Below are 21099 nucleotides of genomic sequence, written 5' to 3'. Positions count from 1 at the left end.
GAAATTTAAAACTGTGAATGTGTAAAATATTGAAAAAGCCAAATTGTGGATAGAAACTACATTGAGGGACAACTCGGATTTAAAAAAATAAAATCTCCCTCCCTGCTCCTGTTTTCTGGTCTAACACATCTGATTAATGATGGAGCACTCGGCGTTGCTATGGCAGCGACTCCTTTTCAGGCTTACTATGGATTTTAGCGTGTAACTGATGTCTCTTGAGGAATCCAAGGTAAACCTCAGCGTCAAAGTGGACATGGAATAGAAACATTTTAAACATTTTAATAGATTTTATAACTAACTTTTTTGTGCATTTCTGACCAACCCACATGTAAATAACTGTTATTTATTTTAAAAAAAATGTTTCAGTGAGTAAGTTTCCATAATACCATTCAACATTAAACAGGCAAAAGGCAGGGAATGAACTCCTTTAAGAAAACTAACCTGTTGTTTTTATATGTACACATACACAAGTACAACTTCCCATTTTATTACATGAAATATAAACAAGACAGAAGCCTAAAGCACGGGACACAATCATCACATTGAACACGATTCATCTCAAGAACCAACCACAGAGTTATTTACAACATGTTCACGTTAAACGGATATATTTAATTGAACACTATTGCAACATAGCACAAGCAGGCACCAGATGTGGCAAATTCTTATAAAAAAATCAAAGCTTTGGTTACCATACACATAGATGAACAAATATATATTATTTGATATGAATAAATATGAGGTCAGCAAGCCCCTCCCCTTCCCTCCCCTGTCTCCAAACCTGGTTTTGTTTTTCCACAAGATGTTTATTGACGCAGACATGAGCCACATAGCAATTCCATGACAGATGTTTAATGGCGACAAACCGAGCAAAAAAAAAAAAACCAAAAGCAATTTTTACTCATTTCAGCAGGCCAGTATGAATAATAGACGACCAATTGACTGCTGGTTGCTTGAACAGCTTGCAAGTCCTAGATTTTACTTTACTGAACAACTAGTTGGAGTTCACTATTTCCAAGCATTGGTGTGATGCCTTGCTTTTATTTTACATTACTTCTACATTTCAACACCAACAAAAACTACTTTTTTTAACCATTGAGATTGAATGGATTGGATTGGAAAATTCCCCAGTGAGCACTTGATGTCAATTCAACATCAATATGACATCCATGCGTCCACAGGGTCATTGTTTTAATTTTTGCGACCGCATAACCAATCCCAACTTTACTCCTCAGTAGATCTATCATTTGTCTGCATTTGCCCGGCTTCCATACAGGCAGTGGCGGGGTCGATGCCTACTTAGTGACAATCCAAACAGGTGTCCTTCTCTAAATTATGGGATCTACGTGTAAAAACGGATGTTGTCCCTACGGACAGTTCTGAATTGTTCGCAATCTGAAAGGCAGATATAATTGGATTTGTCTTTGGAATGGAGGGTCACAGCTTGGGTCCCATGTAAGCGTTTGTATGGCCCCTTGATGCATGCCTGCGTGTGTGCTTCTGTGTGTTGAACAACAAATACTGTACACAGCAGAGCGCCAGTTGAATTTCACCTTGAGGGATTACAAGAGTAATAAATTAAAAAGGCAACACCAAGATCAGGATTAAAATTCTCCTGCGCTGTTATGACTTCCATCAATTGAAAAAGATTTGCAGTATGTTGCCAAAACGATATCTCAAAGGAGATCATTTCAGTATTTTTCTTCCTATGTCACCATGACCTTATAATTAAAAAAAAAAAAAAAAAACATGCAATTTGGATATGACTAATTCAAATAATCCCAATAAACGTCCTGTACAAAGACCACTTGCCTAATTACATCTGCTTTTATATCGATTCTAGTTTTTGCTTCGAAATGTCCCTTGGTACAAGGCTATTTGAATTTCACAAGGGGGGTCGATCGAATTCAATATCCCACTGTTAGCATCGGTTACTGCCTACCATCATTTAGGGAGATGATATTCGGCTACCAATCATCCTTTGCAGCAGCTGTGGTCAAGCAACAAAAGTTTACTGCAGTTTCACGTTCGAGACTTGCATCAGCAATACTTGGGCACTGCTGAAAAATAAATTCAACACCACTTTTCCTACCCATATTGGAGAGGAAGCACCTTTTCATTATTTGACTGCATTTGAAGAGGCCAATTGTCTTTGCCGAGCCAAAACATTATGCAATGAACGAAAACAGCTTAGGCAAAAACAAGCACATTTGGCTCCCAGGGTCAAAGGTAGAGAGTAACCGGGAAAGCTAATCAAGCTGACGAAAGCAGATTTGCATGGAAGCATACGTATTCCCAGAACATTCGAAATTCAGCTGCGTTAGGGAATAACATGAATGCTGTGGTTTGTTTCAAAACAAGCCTCTTACAAATATGAGGTAATAAGGCAAAATTGCTCTCGGTTGGGTTTTATATTTGCACACATCAAGGGTGTGGGTAAAGTTTGGACACTTGGGATAATCAAACATTTTTCCATTCAATTCAACACATTTTTCTTCAAAGGAAGAAAGAGTTAACTAATTAACTCAGTGGTTATTTAAATCAACTGACTAATGTACCAAAATTGAAGGCAATGCGGATTTGTTGCATCGAGTCCAAGAACATTTTGGTCATTGAAAACGTTGTATTTTTACCCACGTGTTCAGACTTTGCAGACACTTGAAACAAGGAAGTAAAAGAACACAAATTGAGAATTCAGATACACCAAAGGTAGTGGTGTGGTATCTGTTTACATACCTGACTTTTGGACAGGCTGGTGATGGATCAATTCCCACTGACAGGCAAGCAGTCCAGTGTGGAGTCTTCCGTTTGCCCAAAATCCAAGTGTGTAGGTTGCACATTTCCCATGACAATAGACAGTACAACAAAAAAGTTGATAGAAAACAAGAGCTGCGTTGAGGGGAGGACGATCCATTTTGGTGTTTCTAGGAGAATAATATGAAATAAATAATCTGTAAAAAACAAAAAGTGAGGCACTTTCCTTCAGAATAACAAAGCAATTGTTGCAGATTCAACAGGCGCATTCATCAGTCTAACATTCTACAACATCCTCTCAAAATGAGTAATGGGGGAAAAAAGGCATTAAAAAAAAACATTGCTCAGCGGATGACGACATTTTTAAATACAAAGCAAAACAACGGCACCCGTCTCGGCTCTTGCGGAGGTTGGTCAGGTGGGCGTGGAGCCGACGGTGGTGTAGCTGTACTTGGACACGGAAGTCGCCATCGTTGTGGCCATGGAATAGCCGGTGGTGCCCTCCTCGCCCGCCTCCAGGAGAGACGGGCAGCACTTGCGACACAGGCGATTGCGACAGCAGCGGGCGAAGGTGGACAGCAGGGCCTTGCGGAAGCGCGTGTTCATGAAGCAGTAGATGACGGGATTGACGCAGGCCGACGTGTAGGACAGCAGGTGGATGAAGGAAATGGGGATGCCCGTTAGGGCTTTGGACGCCGCCTTCAAGTCAAAAGCCTTCCAGGTGTTGGCCGAGTACAGCGGCATCCAGCAAATGAAGAAGAGCGCCACGATCACCAGCAACATGCGGATGACTCGCTTTTTGGCCTGCAACTTGGCGTTGGACGTGTTGCTGCGAGCGCGCTCGGTCTTGGGCGGCGCCGAAGCGGCGCTCGTGGCCGTGGAGGACGACGCCGAGGTCGGGAGGGTTGGGAGCTCCATGGCGGAGGACTTTGGGGGAACCTGAACGTAGCAACCGTCATCGTCGTCCTCGTCATTTGACTCTGGGATCGTTCCGTTTTTCAGCTCTGTGGAGGACAGTTCATGTTTGATTGCGGATCCCAGCAACTTTGTTGGGGCTGGTTGGCACGGGGACTGCATACAGTAAACATGTTAAACGTCATGCTCCAGACTCACCCACCTTATACCTTTCCATTTTTTAGTTTGTTCTCCATCATGTTAAAACCCGTTTTGGAATGCTTAAGGTTTTGCATGCGCCTTCACCAGCATCCTGTTTCTTTCCCACCTATGTTATTTATTTGTGTCATGCTGGGCCGTTAGCACTATTGCGGCATTTTGACACGAATGGAATTTTCCCGATTGTCTACGACGCCAACGCAAGGAGCTTCGCCCAAGCATGGGGCTCGCCGACGACGCCCACTCTGCAAAGAAAGCCTTCCGAATGAAGTGAGAAGGAGAGAAGATCCAGCAGTATAGAAGAGTGATGCGAGAAAGAGGACTAAATGTAGAGGGAGTGTCAAAGCATTCCTTCTGTATGCATGTTACAAACCTACGGACAACAAATTGCTGATATCGGCTCTCCTTTCCCATGTGCAAGCTAGCAATTATCCTGTAAAATCAATTAAAAACAATTTCCGAACAGCTGGACGTCAATGAACTGCAATGAGGAACTTGTTCCATTTCACCTGAAGGGGCCATTTAGTAGCCTGTGCATTTGTATCCCAAGCTGTTCCATGTAGGGAGAGATTCAAACATGTTCAGAAAGTGAAGTACAAGGAAATTTCTAAATCTAGTGCGGAACCTGAGGGTAGCAGATAATTAATTCTCCGCCTCAGGCAAACTCATTAGCATATGAAGCGAAGCAGTTTCTTTTTCAGTGTGCCAGGTGACACCATCTCACTGTATACTTAAAAGAGTTGTGAGGAACGCAACATTTCAGTTTGCAGTCGGGCTCTCACCAGTGGTCTCTGCTTCGTTCTGCTTCATTTCAAAGCGCATGCCTCGATAAAGCTCTCTGGAGATCAGGCCGTAGGCTACAGCCATCACCACGCCAGGAATGAAGAACAGAATGAACAGCAGGAGCACATACCTGGAAGAACAGTGGACACACGGTCACTATTGAGTGGGTCAAGTGCAAAGAAGCTAACGGAAAAGGACAATTGTGCCCAAACCCATAAAGTGCAATCATTCAATAGCTCAACACACCCAACTTTCTTCAACATTCTTAATTCTGCAAAAGACTGACTTGGCTGATGACTGTCAGAATTGTGAAGGTATCAAAGTAAAAAAGTAATGCGTTAACAGTCAGACTCGTTCCAATTTGTAAGAAGAGGAACTGAAACATCACAAGCTCCTTTTTCCATGACAGGAGTATTTTCCTTTAAGGCTGAATAAACTTTTTATTTTTATGACTACTTGCTGCATCTCATTGGATATATTTTCATCGTATTATGAGGTGAATGACTTGGGAAAAAAGCTGCCAAAAATACGGTTGAATGACATTTTATTTAATTTTTCTTGTAGGAGTAGTGCAGAAGACACTGGAAAATGTGGCCCGACGAATTACTTGTACACGCTACAAGTTGTTGGCTCTCTGGAGTGCCCGCCCACTAAAAACCAATAACCTTGAAATTTACAACTAACAATTTGTGATCCGCTTTCACCAAAATCATTTCCTGCTTTTCAAAAAAAAAATATATATACGTATATATCTCAGTACCGTGTGGGTTAATTTTAGCCTTCCTGTGTAATGAATGAATGAAGGCTGTCTTTTGATGGTAATAATTCTATAAATCAAGGTTTAGCCCAGACATTCGCCCTCTGATATTCTAATTTCTTTCTAGGCCACCCTTTGAACACATCACACCCTTTTTGAAAGAACAGAGGGCTTCGGTCTGGGGTCAGCTGGCCGTTTGAAACCGCCCAGAGGATATTAGCATTTGTTAATTTGAAAAGGGCCGAAACCCTTGGAAGATGTCTCGCACTGTTGTCACATCACCACAGTGGCTGAGCGGATCCATAAAGCAGGTCAAATGAGCAGATACAGAGCAGAATCAATGCTTTTCTATTTCTTAGCACATGAAACAAATTGGAGAACCGATGGTGAGGAAAGCCTTCATCAGGCTTCCAGGCAGGTTCAGGTCATGTTCACTGGCCTCAAACTAAAAGTGAATGCGCAATTAAGTTCAGGAAGCCGACAGACTGCTCATCTGAGATGTCTCGCCTCCCACAACCTTCAGATAAGCGAGCCCAATTTGGTCTACCATAAGTCTACCCTCCCTTCCCTCCTCCATTATTACGCCTCAGTTTGAGCCAGCCCATGCTGGAGAGTATTTTCTGTCTCCATCGACTTGCGTGGCCTTTCAAAGACCTTTTAGGGGAATATGTCGGTTGGATGGATTGCTTTGTAGACACTTAGCAATTAAAAGTTTCTCCCGCATAGACAACAACTGAACGCTTTTGTTTTGGATGTTTACGTTTCATCATCTTTGACTCTAAGAACTCATTTCATGTTACAGTTAATTCATTCTGATTTGAGTCTGTCAGTTTTGTTCATCTTGAACAAGCTCACTGATTAAAAAGTATTCATCATTTTGGCTGCAACTGCAGAGCATAGAGAGGTAATTAACTTTATTTTTCCCAAGTGAATGCACCAAAAATGAAAGTCACGCATACATACCAGCTTTGCTCGGCGTGGTGACTGGGCCAGGTGAGGCGACACATGTGGCCTACGGTGCCGTTGGCCTTGGGGAAAGTCTTGATGATACTGAACACCGGATAGGGAATCATGATGAGCAGAGAGATCACCCAGGTGGCGGCGATAACACGGTATGCGTGGGATCGCGTCTGCCACGCTCTGGACTTCAGCGGGTTGCAGATGGCACTGTATCGCTCGATGGCAATAGCCACCAGGCTGAAGGTGGAAATGCTGACAGAGAGCCCTACAGGAAGCAAACAAGTGACACCTCACACAACTTGGACTCCAATCCTGACAAAGCGCATCACCACTTGACTTATCTCACACTCTCGACACCAGAAAAAGGTCCAAAGAAAAGGAATTCAATGATAGTCTTGCTCTTAAAAAAAATCCTCAACCAAGAGATGTCCCCCTCTTTCTACTTCAGCAAGGCAATCCCCTCAGGAATGACTGTGGGCCACCATGCATTTAGATGAAGGCACAAGCTGCAGACAGCCAGTCCATACAAACAGGCTGGATGTGATAAATAACATTAATAAGGCTGCACTCTACAAGAGAGCACAGGGAACGCCTTACAGGAGGACCTGAATCATTCAGCAGGCAGTCTGTCCTGAAATCATGCAAGAATTATTTGAGTGGCACTACATGTCATTTATATCAGTTTACAAAACCACATTGCGTGCTTCAGTGCTGATACGAGATGCGTCGTCAAGATCAGCCCATGGCTACAGAATCAGTCTGTGCAGCCCAGCTTGTCGAAACACAATGTTGTGATTGTTTGGTTTCTGCAATATGAATTAAACAGGCAAAATCCCCTGGTTTTTATCCATCTCCGGGCGGCCATTTTGCCACTTGATGTCAACTGAAAATGACATCACAGTTGCCAGGTCGTGATTGGTTGAGACATGAGACCAGGCAGTTGTGATGTCATGTCGATATGTGGCCTAGTGGTAGAGTGGTAGTCAAAGGTCGGGGTTCAATCCCCAGCTATTGTGACCATATCAAATTGTTCTTGAGCAAGATATCAAATCTCCAGTAACTCCTGGCGGCATCTGTCATCAGTGGGTGAATAATGAAGCAGCGTTAAGCGCTAGCTAGCGCAATACAAGTAGAGCCCATCTACCATATAGGCTGCATCAAAACAGTGCAAGTTGAGTACCGGGAAAGGTACGATTGGTTGATTTTACAGTGAACAGCTACCACATACCTCAAAAGTGTCTAACTTGCCTATCATCTGGATTAGGACATTGGTCACTAACGTCTGGTCCAGATTCATTCAGACTGTTCTTTGGACGCGCCTCCATTTTGGCGACACAGTAGTTCATTAGCAGACTGGAGTTGATGCTGGGAAATAACATTTTTATGCGAGATGCGCGCTCTTCTCTCGAATCAATTGCTCGAGGACATTGAAAGCGCTCCAAGATCATTCCTCAACCAAAGAGAATTGCCTCGCTTCTTTTATTAATCATTTAATCTTCAAGGGAAAAAAAAATACAAACCCATTTTCGCATTCGAACAGCTGAACAGCTGCAGTGAAGGTTTTCTTGATGCCTTGTACATCTCGAGCGTGCTTTAATTTTGCCTCCACTATGCAAATGAACTTAGCTCATTGCTAATGATGCCCTAAAACATGAATGACTTCAAGTCAATCCCTGTCCTTGAAAGCCAGTTCCGCGCGGGCTCATTGGAGAGCACAAAAGACAAAAATACATGATGCAAAAGGTAGCTTTGGGGGAAAGTGAGACTGAGACGTTGACTGCTAATTGCATCACATCAGCAGCAACGACCACAGCGTAAGGCATCATAAACTTGATTAAAGACAACACACATCCACAGCCTAATGTTAAATTTGCCTAATAACTGCCACTGAGTAGTGGTGCTATGATTGACGTGATTTTCAAGCTCCGAGAAAGATGCTTAACAAGAAAACTGGCAGAAGGACTACAGGGGGGAGCTCAAAGTTATATTTTATTGTTCATCCGATAAAAGTAATCTGTCCAAGGCCGTGTGGTTTTGCAGACTCGCATTTACAGCAAAAATTGAGAAAAATAAAAAGATGATAGTTGGTTTCGTTTGACCCGAATGGATGAAATGAGACCACTTCCCACTGTTTTGAACTGTCCGGGTGGTCTAATCATGTCCTTGGAAATTTGGGACAATCGTATAATTTTCAGATGATGGCGCGTGAAAAAAATTAAATGCAGAAAGCCACGTTGGGATTCCATGAACATGCTTGTCATATTTTCAAGCAACAATGTATAGGTGCCCTATTTGTTCATTACAGAACCAAAAGCAAGACGACTGGGCATGAGAGGGTAAGTTGATCACATTAAAACAGCCACATCAAATCATTTCATCAGCAGGCCGCTCTAATTTCACATCTGAAATGATAACGTATGAAATTGATTCACTGACTTAGTGACACAGCACTAAGTGGAACTTGTCATTTTAGTTTATGATGGAGAAATTAAATGTAATTTGCACGCATCATTAGGTGGCGCACCATTAATATGCAAAGATTTTCTTTGAACTACTGTTACACTTCATGTATGTAGAGCCATGTAAGAAGATAGCATGTAGCAATAGCCTAATTTTATTTGAATAAGATAAAATAAAAATTGAGACAATTTGGATGCGCTCTTAATTGCTCAAAATCAACTGACGCCCTAAAATGTCACTCGGTACAGCCCTGTCAGAAATGTTTTGAATTGATCGCTCTGCATTTCACTGGAACTTTATAAAGTTTAAGTGGTTAACAAACAATCAAAGTGATCACAGGCAAGCGAATTATTTGAACTGCAGCATGGACAAAAAGAACTTCCTTCTGGATTCATTTGTAAAGTCGAAATTTACACAACACACCAAATGTAGCTTTTTTAGCCTTCGGGTTCAAAGTAAGCCTTGCACACTATCGCCTTTGAAGGCAAGCTTAATTTAAGCTTCTTCAAAAGTTAATTGCATTTCCAATGTTTCAGCTCTTTCTGCACAACTTGCTGTTCTGTAACAGCTGAATAACAAAATACTTCTGTGTCTGAACAAGGTATGTTGAAATTCAGTTGATTTACATGATTGATTTACTTGACGAGCACCATGGCAGGGTTCTCGGCTCATGTGTTAGGTGATAAGCCAAATAAGACAACATTTAAGTTGCAGATGTGGTGTAAGAAGCTCTAATTATTGACGTTTGATGAAAGGATGCAAGCATCCAGCTGGGAATGTCAGCCAGGTTTTCATTTCGTATATTGTTCCACCGGGGCTATAGCTTTGGCAGGCCATCTCTCAGATACTCTGTGAAAATGAGATTGTCGAACTCCACCATCAAACATGAAAAGCTACATGCAAGACATCCAAGATGTCAAGTATTCCACTCAACCATCCCTTACGCTTCAATCTGACTAAAAGCCTGACAAGGATTCCTGCTCAACTTTGGTCCAGCGGGAGACAGCTCATTGCCAAGTCACACTTGTGAAGACGAGTGTGCGACCGTCGGCGCTTTTTTTTTTTTTTTTTTTTTTTTTTTTACAGCACGACGGTTACCCTCCGACAAGCTCAGTGAAGCCTTTTTGAGAGACTGGCTCTTGTTAGATGTCAAGTGGTTGTCAGAGGGCTGCTGAAGCTACAGCACATTTTCTGACGGGCTGTCAGCCACAGCAAGAGGCCTCGTTATGCTAATTAGAAGCGCAATAAAAAATGCATTCACACTCAATTTTTTCATTCATGACTAAGTCGAAATGAGTACAGTTCAGATCAGCACATAGTGTGGATGGCGATTCCGATGCTATCAACGGTCGCTTTCATATTAGCTTGCGTAGCATTAGGACCACAACAAGTGTCAAATCCACTTAAAGTGAAATCTCTGCATGCAGCAAAAAAAAAGCATTCAATGCAAAATATCACAATCATGCAAAACTGAATGGCTTGATTCATGGGAAATAAGGTGACGAAATAATCGTTTGTGTAATTTTACAGGCAGGCACACAAGAGACCCAACTATGTGTGTGGAAGCAATTACAAAAGTCACTTTCTAATTATTGTTCCCTTTAACTAATGGTTTAAAGAGCCATTTGGTGAAATTATCGATTGCAGTAATGGCTCCACGGTCTCCAGCTATGCTCACCATTTTGAAGTAAAAATGTAACAATTGACAAAAGCATCAACCCAAATTGGTGCATTTATTATTTATAGAGAAAAAAAAAAGTAATGCTACAAAAGGTGTGCTTGGAGAATTACCTGATCACTTCAATTTTCAAATTAAGTTCCTTCATTTTTTTTTATTGATTTTTTTTTATTGATCTAATGAGAACAAGCACTAGAGAAAACGGACAGCAATTCAAAATAAAAGACCTGTGGTGTCATTATTAATTAATACTCATCTAAGGTCCTGTAAATTATTTGTCAAAAGAAGTAAAAACAGCAACAAAAGGCAGACTTTTTTTTCCCCCCCGAATAGCTGGTTAGCTGTTTTTTTCTTTTTTTGACCAGGCGCTCAGGCAACTCATGTTGTCCCTGGGGCAATCCATGCAGGTGTGCCCTGTAAGAGATGAAGGCTAAACCTCGATTTCGAGAGCCAACTTTCTTCCAATTGTTGCAACAACTTACTCCAAATGAACCGTGTCTTCTTCTTCATACCGCAAAGTCGAGACTGAATTAACAGCTTGGCTGCTGATCACAATTAGGTCGTGGTCTCCGTTTGCATCAGTCTATCCAATTTGTATAACGCTCATCCTCATTAGTTCTGACTCAGCGTCAGAAGTGCAGTCCACGACGAGACAAACGCCACCAATTTAGAGTTTTCAGCAAATGTAAATTCACCAAGTTGTCCTAATCAGCAATCAATCACCGGACCAGATAGCGGCTCTCTCACCCATGAAATAGGCGACCGTCTTGCACATGGCCGCCCCAAAGATGAAGTCCTCCAGGATGTTGGGGATGAGCGTGAACGGCATGCAGAAAATGGCCATCATCAAGTCGCTGATAGCGAGCGACAGCAGGAAGGAGTTAGTGACCGTTCTCATGCGCTTGTTGAGAATCAGGACGACGATGATGAGCAGGTTGCCGAAAACGCCGAGGAGGAAGATGAGCGTGTAGAGCACGATGCGCACTGTGTCCATCTCTGAGGAGAGACAATAACCACAAATGTGATCTACAGCGGCATATTTTCATTCCATTTAAAGAAAGCACATAGCGCCGCACTGATGGACTGCGCACTCAATTAGAAAGTAGTCATTCATCAAAATTATTTCTTATGCTCTGGCCCGCAGAGAAGACTGAATAAAATGTCAGAAGATAATTGGTATATAAATCTCAGCTGACAAAAAATATAGATGCCTCTCATATGCAGGGTCACTTCTGATACATGCCAACTTCAAAAAGGTTGAATTTTGACAGTTGTTGCTCTACATTGAAGACTTGAGGCACAAAATATCCAGGTTAGTGTCTTCATGTCAATATTTACCCGCTTGAAGGTGGCGCAACAAACAAGGTTTTGCATACTGCTTTAGCAAGCGTTTGACAAACTGGAAAAGGGAGATGAAAATCAAATATCCGCCTCACGAGTTGGAACCAATATTTGTACACTGGCTTTTCCCCAAAAGACAGTAAAAATACAACTAAGTTGAAAGCTTTTTCTAACGGCGGCCTGTCATTGATCATTTTAGGGGCCCGCACCTCGCTGGCCCCAGCCTGTCACTGCCACTCAGTTTGAGAGTAAGAGCATGTGACAGGACGAGGTCGAGAACGGCCCAGCATCGTGCTGACTGGGCACTCTGATTAACGACGGTGACGAAGCGCAACTTCTCCGGCACAGCCTCGAGACACGTTTTGGCACGCTAAGTCACCCTGCATTGCATCCTGACCAATGCTGATTAAGCATTTACATTTGGTACTTGTGTTTATTAACCATCACGCGAATATTAATGCCGAGAACGACATTTAAATTTCCTACTAAATGTGGCGACCTGTTAACCGATCCATCAAAGGTTCTATTTACCCAATCCCAGGTGAATTATATTTGTCTCGATCTTTTCCCACTTGTTCGCAAATGTCAACGACAGAACTTTTCCCAGACGTTTGTCTGCACTTCACGAAAATTGGTGTTGACATTTGCGACCTTGAACAAACCCCGACCGACTGACGAGAAGGCAACATTTGCCGCCTTCGAAAACACTATCAGTGAGATAGGGGCTCGTCAAACAACCCTCAGTCGAGGCATTAGGATCGTGATTCGAATCTGCTGTTCTCGAGCACACTCCCTTCCACATGAGCAGCAATTACTTTCCTCCAATTTTCTACAGCAGTGATGGCAGTCGAGACCATTTTCTTGATGGCAGTAGAGACCATTTTTTTTCAAACGGCCTAAAAATGTGATTGGGACATCTCGGAGTGTGTATCATCCAAAATTCTGATAATAAATATTTTCCTTTTAATCTGCAGATGGCATTATAAATATGCCTCCTGACCACTAAAAATCTGCATCATCCTGGAGGAAAACAAAACAAAAAACAAACCACAGGTCTCTTGTCGGGCAATATTCATTTTCTCCTATTTGTATGCATTCTGGGCTGACTTATACACATTTGGGAGAAGCATAGGGATAATTTGGGGTCAATTATGATTTTAAGAGGAAATGGCGTCACAAGCTTGAATTCAACTTGTAAGTCAAGATACTTGTGTATTTTCAACACAGACTTACGCACGTTTGATGGCTTCATGCTAACATACGTAGATTAGGAAACTCCATAGGTATGCTAACAAATTTAGCCTCTCTGCAGCAGTCATTTTACAGCATCAAACAACTTATCTTTTGACATTAATAGCAAAGACAAGTGACTAGAAAGGTAAATGAGCTATTTGCTAACTTTTACACTGGTATTGCCCATGAATGTGTATTGTCCCGTTGAAATAAACAAAAATGAAATGAAACAATTTCCCATCACTTGCAAATAGTAGGGAACCACTATACTTGACAAGGTGAGAACATAGACACAAAAAAAACCTGTCACGATGTCGCATTAATTATCCAATCAACGTTATCCCTATGCTTCTCCCAAAATAATAATTTAATAATTCACATTTGCTTTTGTCTCGAAGGTATTCCTCTTATCACTCCAAAAATTCTCAAGTGTGATAAAAATGGAAAATGGGAACCCAAAGTGTCTTTTCATGAAATACAAAATCGATGCTTATTGGACTATTTGCATTTGCTGCTTCGCTGGACTGTTTCACCTTCGCATGAAAAGCAATAGTTTGTCTGAAATGATTACAAAAGCAATAATAGAATGACAGACTACCACGAGGGACATTTTAACCACATCTCACCTTTCAATATGGCTGTATAAAAGTAAATTTGTTGCTTGGTGCGTGTGTTACCACATAAGTGGCAGTGATCAGAAAAAAATAAAAAGACTGCACAGATGTGAGCCGGGAACTCCCCCAAGTACCAGTCGGCCTTGTGATGGTGTGGTGAAAAATAATGTGACTATCTTCATTGAGCACTGTGCAAGCTCCCTTGGGCCTCACCAGTTTTGGGCGAGCCACCATCGACTCCCTCAAGCTTGATAATGTGTGCCACATTTATAGATGTTGGGTGGACAAGACACATTCCAAAGTGTTGACACAAAACAATGGAGCGAAGCTTACAAATGCACTTCATGTCCGATTGAGGATCATGGCTGACTGCGACATAATTCTGCTGCCTCACGGGGGTCATTAAAGTTTCAACGCCTCATGTCGTTTGGTTTTATCGTCGGGCCATGATGAGACGCTTCATAGCAGACCGCCAGGCATGATTGACTGACCGACTGACCGAATAACCTTCGGCAAAGATCGTCTGGTAATGAGCAGTAATCGACGAGGCCAGACTGCAATATTTCTGTAGTTACTAATAACTGTCATTATATTCTCCAAATACGACGCACTACTCTTCATTTGTGAACTTCAACACATCGTTCTTAAAAAATACTGTGGCAAAATGCTGCTTTTGGTTCACTACAAATCAATCAATTTTTCGCAACAGATTCTAAATTTACATGCCAGTATTTCAATACAGCTCTTGTTCAGAACGCTAGAGCTAATATTTCTTTTAGCCACCCAAATTAATGTTTTCATAATGAGCATAAGGTGATGTCACAGGCAGCATGTAATTCAAAGACCAGGCAACCTAACAGTTGACACTCCAAATACACAGCTCAAAGCTAGGCGACATTGTTGCATATTTTGTTAGGATTGCTCTGATGTGCTGTGACATGTGAAAGGATTCGTTGAGAATGATATAGGATGCCCATGAGGCTAAATGATCTGTCGACATGTGCTGCGCCACTGTTTGTGTTCAAGTTGAGTTTACTGCCACCATACAGCACTTGTGTCTCAAAATTGAGGGGAGGGAAAGTAAAAAACGGAAAATCCAGTTTGGCCGCTTTGCTCGATCAACATTGCCATGAATGCCAAACATATTAACCCACACGAATTGGCTGAGTGCACTGCAATTTTTAGTAACTCTTTCGAAACAAATGGCCTTTTTGTAAATGAAGAAATCTTTGTTCATACTCATACATAGCGCCGCCGCCTTAGCGCTGCACAGTTTTGTAGGATCTTGTTAAAGAACTAGCAAATGAGTCCTTTGACAGCACTGGGTGTGCAAGGCAAACTCATTTCTGTAAGGCAACTTACTGATACAGCAGTATTCAACTCAATTAGTTCTTCCACAGTGCCGTCCCGTGGGGGAGAAATATTGATCTTTTATTGCGAGAACATTCTTTGCTCTTTCAGAGAGCCATCGGTAACGTTAACGACGGGCGCAGCACTTATTCAATTAGTTACCAGGCCTCGCCGGGAGACTTTGTTAATCATTTGATTATTAATTTCTGTCATTTGTCAGCGAGTGAGAATTTTGAGTAGCTGTTGACTAGGAAACAGTAGGAAGCAAGAAACATGTACTGTAGGCGTGAGCGCACATCTATTTAAAGGGGAGCCTTTTGCAGACAAGCGGAGGCTGAATTACAGCACTGCATCCTCTCTGGAGGATTACATATTGAGTAAATTATGCGTCCACTACACTTCCTACAAACAAATAGAAGCTTTAAGGGGCCACGGTGTCTGTGTAAGCCGTCTCCACTGCGCATCTTATGGCCATAAAAGTCACACGATCACATAGCAAAAGCAAATACATTACCCATACATAACCCATTACATTTTGGTTGGGAAACCAATTGCGAAAATGTCTAATATTGTCTCAGTATTATGGCATAATGGAGATGGCATGTGGCCAACCAGTCGTTTGAGATACAAGCCATTGTTGGGATTGATGTTTTTTTGTTTTGACTTGACTCGCTTTAATAAAAAAAAGCTGCAGAACAAATGATTTATTATTTAAAAGCACCACCATACCTCATGCTAATAGGTTTTATATACACGATACACGAAACCTGATTTCTGATTATGCCATTAGACAAGTTTGTGCTTAAAGACAATTAATTCTTAGCAATTATCGGCTGCGGGACGATTCCTTTTATTCAGTTCCAAGCGGGAAAATTGATAGCTTCATTCTGCCACTCTGCTCAAATCCTTTACCAAATCCCTACTTCTTACAAGAGCCAATTATAAACATTCCTTTGCATCCATCGCCTTCCATTGAAATCTAACAAGCTAAGGTGTCCAAGTGTCATCCGCAATCTGCCTGAAAACATGTCCATTTCCCCTTCCAATAAAAAAGTCTGCTGAACCAGACCTTTCAAATTTCATTGTCAGCTTTCTTAATCTTGCCGACTATACGTCCCTAAAAGTGGCATCGATCTGCAAAAGATGAACACATCACTCCCAAATCATGTCAAAAGGCTTCTTTCGGTTTAAAACATTCACTTGGGTGTTCTGTGGCAAAGCTCTGCTTCGCAATAATTAATGCTTTAATTTTCAACAAGTGGACAATCCGCACAGGTGCCATTTGTCTGTCTACGTGTCTATGTGTGCAAATGAGAGTGAAATCCATGAATAATTTATAGCTGTGGCTGTGAAATAAACGGTGTAAATCTTATTTCTAGACCCCTGCGGCCTTTCTGTGCATTGTGGAGTCAGACGGCCAAGTCTGAGGCTCTATACAGCATGATTACTACGAGATGGCAGTTACAAGATCAATAAGAAGCTGAGAAAGGTAGAAATTGACCCATTTTCTTCTTCATTGTGGAAAATAATTAAACGTGCGTGATTTCTCACATTTGGCTTTGTGGCATGAATGCTTTGAAGCATGACACGTAAAAGAACCAATCTAGCACCGTTCTCTATAGGCTCAACCAGGGGTAGTCAAACTATAGCTTGCGGGCCATTTACAGCCCGCTCATTCTTCAATCCGGTCCACCAAGCATTTACATTATGCGCTGTATTTGTTGCATTGCTGTAGCTTTTCTTAAAACATTTGGAGTTAATCTTTCGGAGGTGCTTTGTTAACCTTTTACAATCTTTGAAGTTGCCTCGTTTGAAACGTCGCAATTTATCACCCCTCTTCGATTTGACCATTTTGTTCAAGCTGCATAACCTAAAAAAAAAAAAAAAAAAGCATTGTGGCTTGTGGTATTTTAAAGTTGGTCATTGGTAACAAATTGTTTTCTTCATATTTGCATATTTAGTCTTTTCTTGAGCTACTCGTGTAGGCTACAAATGACCTTCCCCATCTGTCCATTTTAAAAGTCCAGTATGTTGCCTTTGAACAAGTTTTCCCATCTCTGCAGGGTTTCTCATTTAAAAAAAACTACATATCAACTAACCTCCACAGAGTTAGACGTCACGGTCAAAGGCTCTTGCAGTTTATGCTCCTTTTATTCACTGCAAGTACGCAAGGGAAACATGAATAATTTGGCCCAAAAACATTTCTGTATCTGCTATGAAATAGGCAGAACAAACATTTAGTGGCAGCATTAATTCAACGCTAATAAAGCATGAAGGGTTTTTTCTTTACACAGCTGATCACAAATGAAAAGGACTTTTAAGGCATGTTTTTTTTTTCTTTTTGATGACTTTCTTTATACAGACTTTTAATTTAATTCCACTGCAGGTGGCCAGAAAAAATATTTTCATTTTATTCTATTATTATTCCCATTAATTCAACAGTAATAAAGCATGAAGGGTATTTTTCCTTTAAACAGATCACAAATTAGGACTATTAAGGCATGTTTTTCTTTACACAGATGGTGATCAGAAAAATAATTTCCATTTATTTATTAATTTATTTTTTCATTTGTTTATTAATTTATTCATTTTGCATTAATTAATTTGTTTGTTTGTTTGTTTATGTGTTTATGTATTTATGTCTTTATTTTATTTGTGAGGAGTAAATGGGGTTGCGGGAAGAAAATGGTATTATTTATTACAGTATTCCCATTATTAATATAATCATTATTGTAATTATTAGTATTATTATTACCTTTAGGTCTGGATTTCGGGACGGCGGATCTGTTTGTGCAGCCCATGTTGAAACCGGCCACTTCCACGCTGATATTCCACAGCTCCATGCAGCCGGGCGACTCCAACGCGCTCACGTTTACCTCCTGCAGGGACATTCCTTGCTCCGTCTGGGTTCGCACCTGCACGCACGAGCGATCACGGAGCCGCCGTCGTCCTTGGATGGATTCAAGACGTCAAGGTTGTGAAAAACTTGGGCTGGAAACAGAGTTAAATAGTACTAATGTTTTTTTTTTGTTTGTTTAAAGACGGTTGAAGGAAGTGTGATTGCTCTGTGAGCAGGATGGAGCAGTGACGCACAACATCCACTGCAGAGACTGAGACACAACTGTGCAGGAATGGAGCTCAAGCTTTCAAGCTCGCTCTTTTCCTCTCTCTCTGCCACCCTCAGCATCATAAGAGCCAATCAGGATGCTGCTTCCAAGTTACACGCTGCACTGACATTACAAGTGTCATTATCAGCATCATAACTGCTTTAGCCAAGTGGGGCTTCTTCTGTTCTTGTTTTTACATACAGGAACTTTCCCTTCCTATCCAAGCGAGGTGACGTGAAAGTACGAGGAGCAGAGGTTTAGGAGTGCCATAAGCCAACTGAGGTAAAGGTGCATCTTTACCTGATTTTACGCCATCTACAGTATAAAACAATCAAGAACTCTTCTAAAAATGTCAGCAATCAGTGATTTGGGAGTTGCTCTTCTTGCTCTGTTTTCAGTGGCAAGAGCTGCGACACTAGAAAAGTGAGTCACACTGTATTGTCTTAACTGGACGTTTTTGAACTTTTTAAGGTTAAGATTGTGTCATCTTACTCTAGGTCAATTCCAAAATTAAGATAGAGTAGTATGTCTTTGATTTTTTTTTTCCCCACACATTTACTGTTTTGCTATTGTGATAGCAAATATAATTTATTCCTGATTTCTTTCTTTCTTTTCTAGGTACTTAGAGTTTTTCAGATTCATCACATCTGAAGCAGCAGGTATACGCGAGTGTACCTTGTCGCTGGCCGCTTTATGTCATCCTATGTATAACCCACGCAAGATTAGCAGCAAGCAGCATTGAAATGTATTCTCTTGTAAGATGCAACAACTGGTCTGTAACTGTCACCAGAAGTGGACTCTCGCAGTAGATGTGTAAAGAAAATGCTAATTTCGCTTTAGCGCAAGTGGCTTCTGGTTCCCTATGCACACCCCAATTTTACCGCTACCAACTACAGTACTGCTTCCTCACTGAAAGAAATTTCTGGTTTGGGTGAGGATCTGGGCCGCCCTGTGGTGTTTGCATGTAATATTTGTTAATTGAAGACTTCAATGCCTGTAGGGAAGGAGGACAAACTGGTTCAAATCTTCTCATGAGGCCTTTGAGTAGATCCCCTTTCCGGTTGCGCCAACGATTGGGCTCTGCTCCAAGGAATTCCCTACTCATTGTCCTTTGAGCTGAGATGAGGGCCATTATGGCTTTAAGCTCCCTGAGGATCACATCCAGTCCACTTGTGAGGAGGCCTACAGTGGAGCCCTTCACATAATTACCTATGCCCACGACAAGGTCTCTAGTGGCACAGTGACATCCACCGTCTCAACACTTTGGACCATGTTGGTGGCAGTAGGACCAGTGTTGTGGGTAACATGAATGATTTCTGGCAGTGTTTGGATATGAATGTTTTGAAACAACAACAGGAAGATCTTTGAGTGATGCCAGCCTCTTTATCGATTCAAAGGAAATGTTTTTTATGATGGTGGCAGATGCATTTCGTCACATTGGGAAATGCATGTACAAAAATGTAAATTATAAATTGACAGTTTCTCCTTCTGCGCTTGTGAAGGGCTGGTATCCTTGTGCTCGCAGATGAGCCAGCGGCAAAAAGAGCTGGTCTTCAGGAGGAAACTCGTCCCACCGTGTCCACATCCAGCCTGAGATGGGATGGAAAAAGAAAGTCATTCCAGTTAGCCACTACTATGGGAGATGGACAAACGTACCACATGTGGACAAATGTTTTTTGATTATATTAAGCAAAGATTGGACTAAATCCTTCAGTAGACACTGTCTCTTTATTATAGATTGTAGGACATAATAAATAATTCGATCCACCAACCATCCCAACTGACAATTTGGGGGCATTTTGGGTGAGACTCTTCTATACCATCATGACTTATGGTTATCGCGCTGAATGGGGGACCAAATGATTGTCAGTGCTAAATAATCGATTACACACCCTCGTTCTTCTCGGGTTCCAAGTTCTGGGGCTCTGTGGATCGCCTCCTGTCCAATTCTCCTTGCATAATGATGTCAACATAGTGATATTTCTCCTCCAGTCTGATGGAGTTCACCACAGAGGCAAAACGGATGTTCACCAAATGCAGGCCAGCTTCCTCGAGCACCTCCCTTTGAGCACACTCTTCCCAAGTCTCTCTGAACAAGAACACAGTGCAAATATATGCTTCTTTCAAAAAAAAAAATTGGTGAAGTTCTTTTTTTTTCTTCTAAATATCAGAATCAACGGTGCGAACAGTACAGGCCGAAATAATCTCACTTCCTACTACGTACCCAAACTCCAAGTGACCGCCAGGAAGTTGATACTTCCCGTTTCCCATAACACTTTTCCTTTTCCCGAGGAGAACGCAGCGTGAATGAGCCGAGTCTGTGACCAGCACACCCACCCCAACGCCAGGACGTTTCCCGGCGATTTGTGACATCTGCTGTTTGTGCAGTAAAACGTACACTTGATTGTGAAACTAAAAGTGGTAAAGCAAAAGATGATACGCCGAGGAACGCTACCCAAGAGGACTCACCGTGGAGTACTTCCTGCTTTGCTCGTTTTTGCAACGCGTCACGGTCAAAATGAACACGGACTAGACATTTGATCTAATATAACTAAAATGGCTAATATAACACACATTTGGTTTTATTAGGGTTTAATTAATCTACTTGCACCATAGTGATGTGCAGTCCAGTTTTTTAAGTGAACTGAACCTTTAGAATCAGTTCACTCAAAAGATTCGTTCAAACGAATCGTTCAACCAATCGTCCCACACACTGATCCGTTTTTAACTTCAATAACATACACAACTAAGCAATACACCAGACAAAAAACAATCAAGTAATGTCGACATCGGCAACGCACATTTTTCTCTATATTACAACATCCCGTGGGAACAACTCGTACATCAAACAATACAACTACACTCGTTCTTTTTTCAGTTCATACGACTTCAACCAGTAGGTGTCGGTAATGCGCATTGAAGCTGGTGCCACCTCGCCGTAAAACAAAA

At 41.7% G+C, this 21099-nt stretch overlaps 2 protein-coding genes across 3 annotated transcripts; both read right to left on the bottom strand.

Annotated features, from left to right (window-relative positions):
* Positions 1-1187: 1187 nt before the first annotated feature.
* On the bottom strand, positions 1188-17962 carry cckbra (cholecystokinin B receptor a). Of its 2 annotated transcripts, XM_037246061.1 has the most exons (5): positions 17799-17962; positions 11253-11501; positions 6371-6632; positions 4650-4780; positions 1188-3758 (listed from the first exon to the last, which is right to left on the bottom strand). In XM_037246061.1, the coding sequence occupies exons 1-5, from the start codon at positions 17932-17934 to the stop codon at positions 3169-3171; spliced, it is 1368 nt and encodes a 455-aa protein (XP_037101956.1). In that variant the 5' UTR covers positions 17935-17962; the 3' UTR covers positions 1188-3168. The 2 variants fall into 2 exon arrangements, with proteins under 2 accessions (XP_037101956.1, XP_037101957.1); XM_037246062.1 differs by lacking the exon at positions 11253-11501.
* A 1551-nt stretch (positions 17963-19513) lies between these two features.
* On the bottom strand, positions 19514-20609 carry nudt15 (nudix (nucleoside diphosphate linked moiety X)-type motif 15). Its single transcript, XM_037245751.1, has 3 exons — positions 20375-20609; positions 20043-20239; positions 19514-19740 (listed from the first exon to the last, which is right to left on the bottom strand). The coding sequence occupies exons 1-3, from the start codon at positions 20521-20523 to the stop codon at positions 19616-19618; spliced, it is 471 nt and encodes a 156-aa protein (XP_037101646.1). The 5' UTR covers positions 20524-20609; the 3' UTR covers positions 19514-19615.
* Between the last annotated feature and the right edge of the window lie 490 nt (positions 20610-21099).

Source organism: Syngnathus acus, chromosome 2 (assembly GCF_901709675.1).
Source record: "Syngnathus acus chromosome 2, fSynAcu1.2, whole genome shotgun sequence".
NCBI lineage: Eukaryota > Metazoa > Chordata > Actinopteri > Syngnathiformes > Syngnathidae > Syngnathus > Syngnathus acus.
The sequence above is the reverse complement of the archived record's forward strand: the minus strand, read 5'-3'. Positions and strand labels throughout refer to the sequence as shown.

Excerpts from the sequence above, each read along its gene's own strand:
- nudt15 (XM_037245751.1), bottom strand. The coding sequence starts at position 20,523 with ATGTCACAAATCGCCGGGAAACGTCCTGGCGTTGGGGTGGGTGTGCTG. Across the intron at positions 20,240-20,374 it reads GGCGGTCACTTGGAGTTTGG|AGAGACTTGGGAAGAGTGTG; the intron begins GTACGTAGTAGG and ends GTTCTTGTTCAG. Across the intron at positions 19,741-20,042 it reads GGAACCCGAGAAGAACGAGG|GCTGGATGTGGACACGGTGG; the intron begins GTGTGTAATCGA and ends ATCCCATCTCAG.
- cckbra (XM_037246061.1), bottom strand. The coding sequence starts at position 17,934 with ATGTCCCTGCAGGAGGTAAACGTGAGCGCGTTGGAGTCGCCCGGCTGC. Across the intron at positions 6,633-11,252 it reads GACGGTCGCCTATTTCATGG|GGCTCTCTGTCAGCATTTCC; the intron begins GTGAGAGAGCCG and ends TGCTTCCTGTAG. Across the intron at positions 3,759-4,649 it reads GAACGAAGCAGAGACCACTG|AGCTGAAAAACGGAACGATC; the intron begins GTGAGAGCCCGA and ends TGTCCTCCACAG.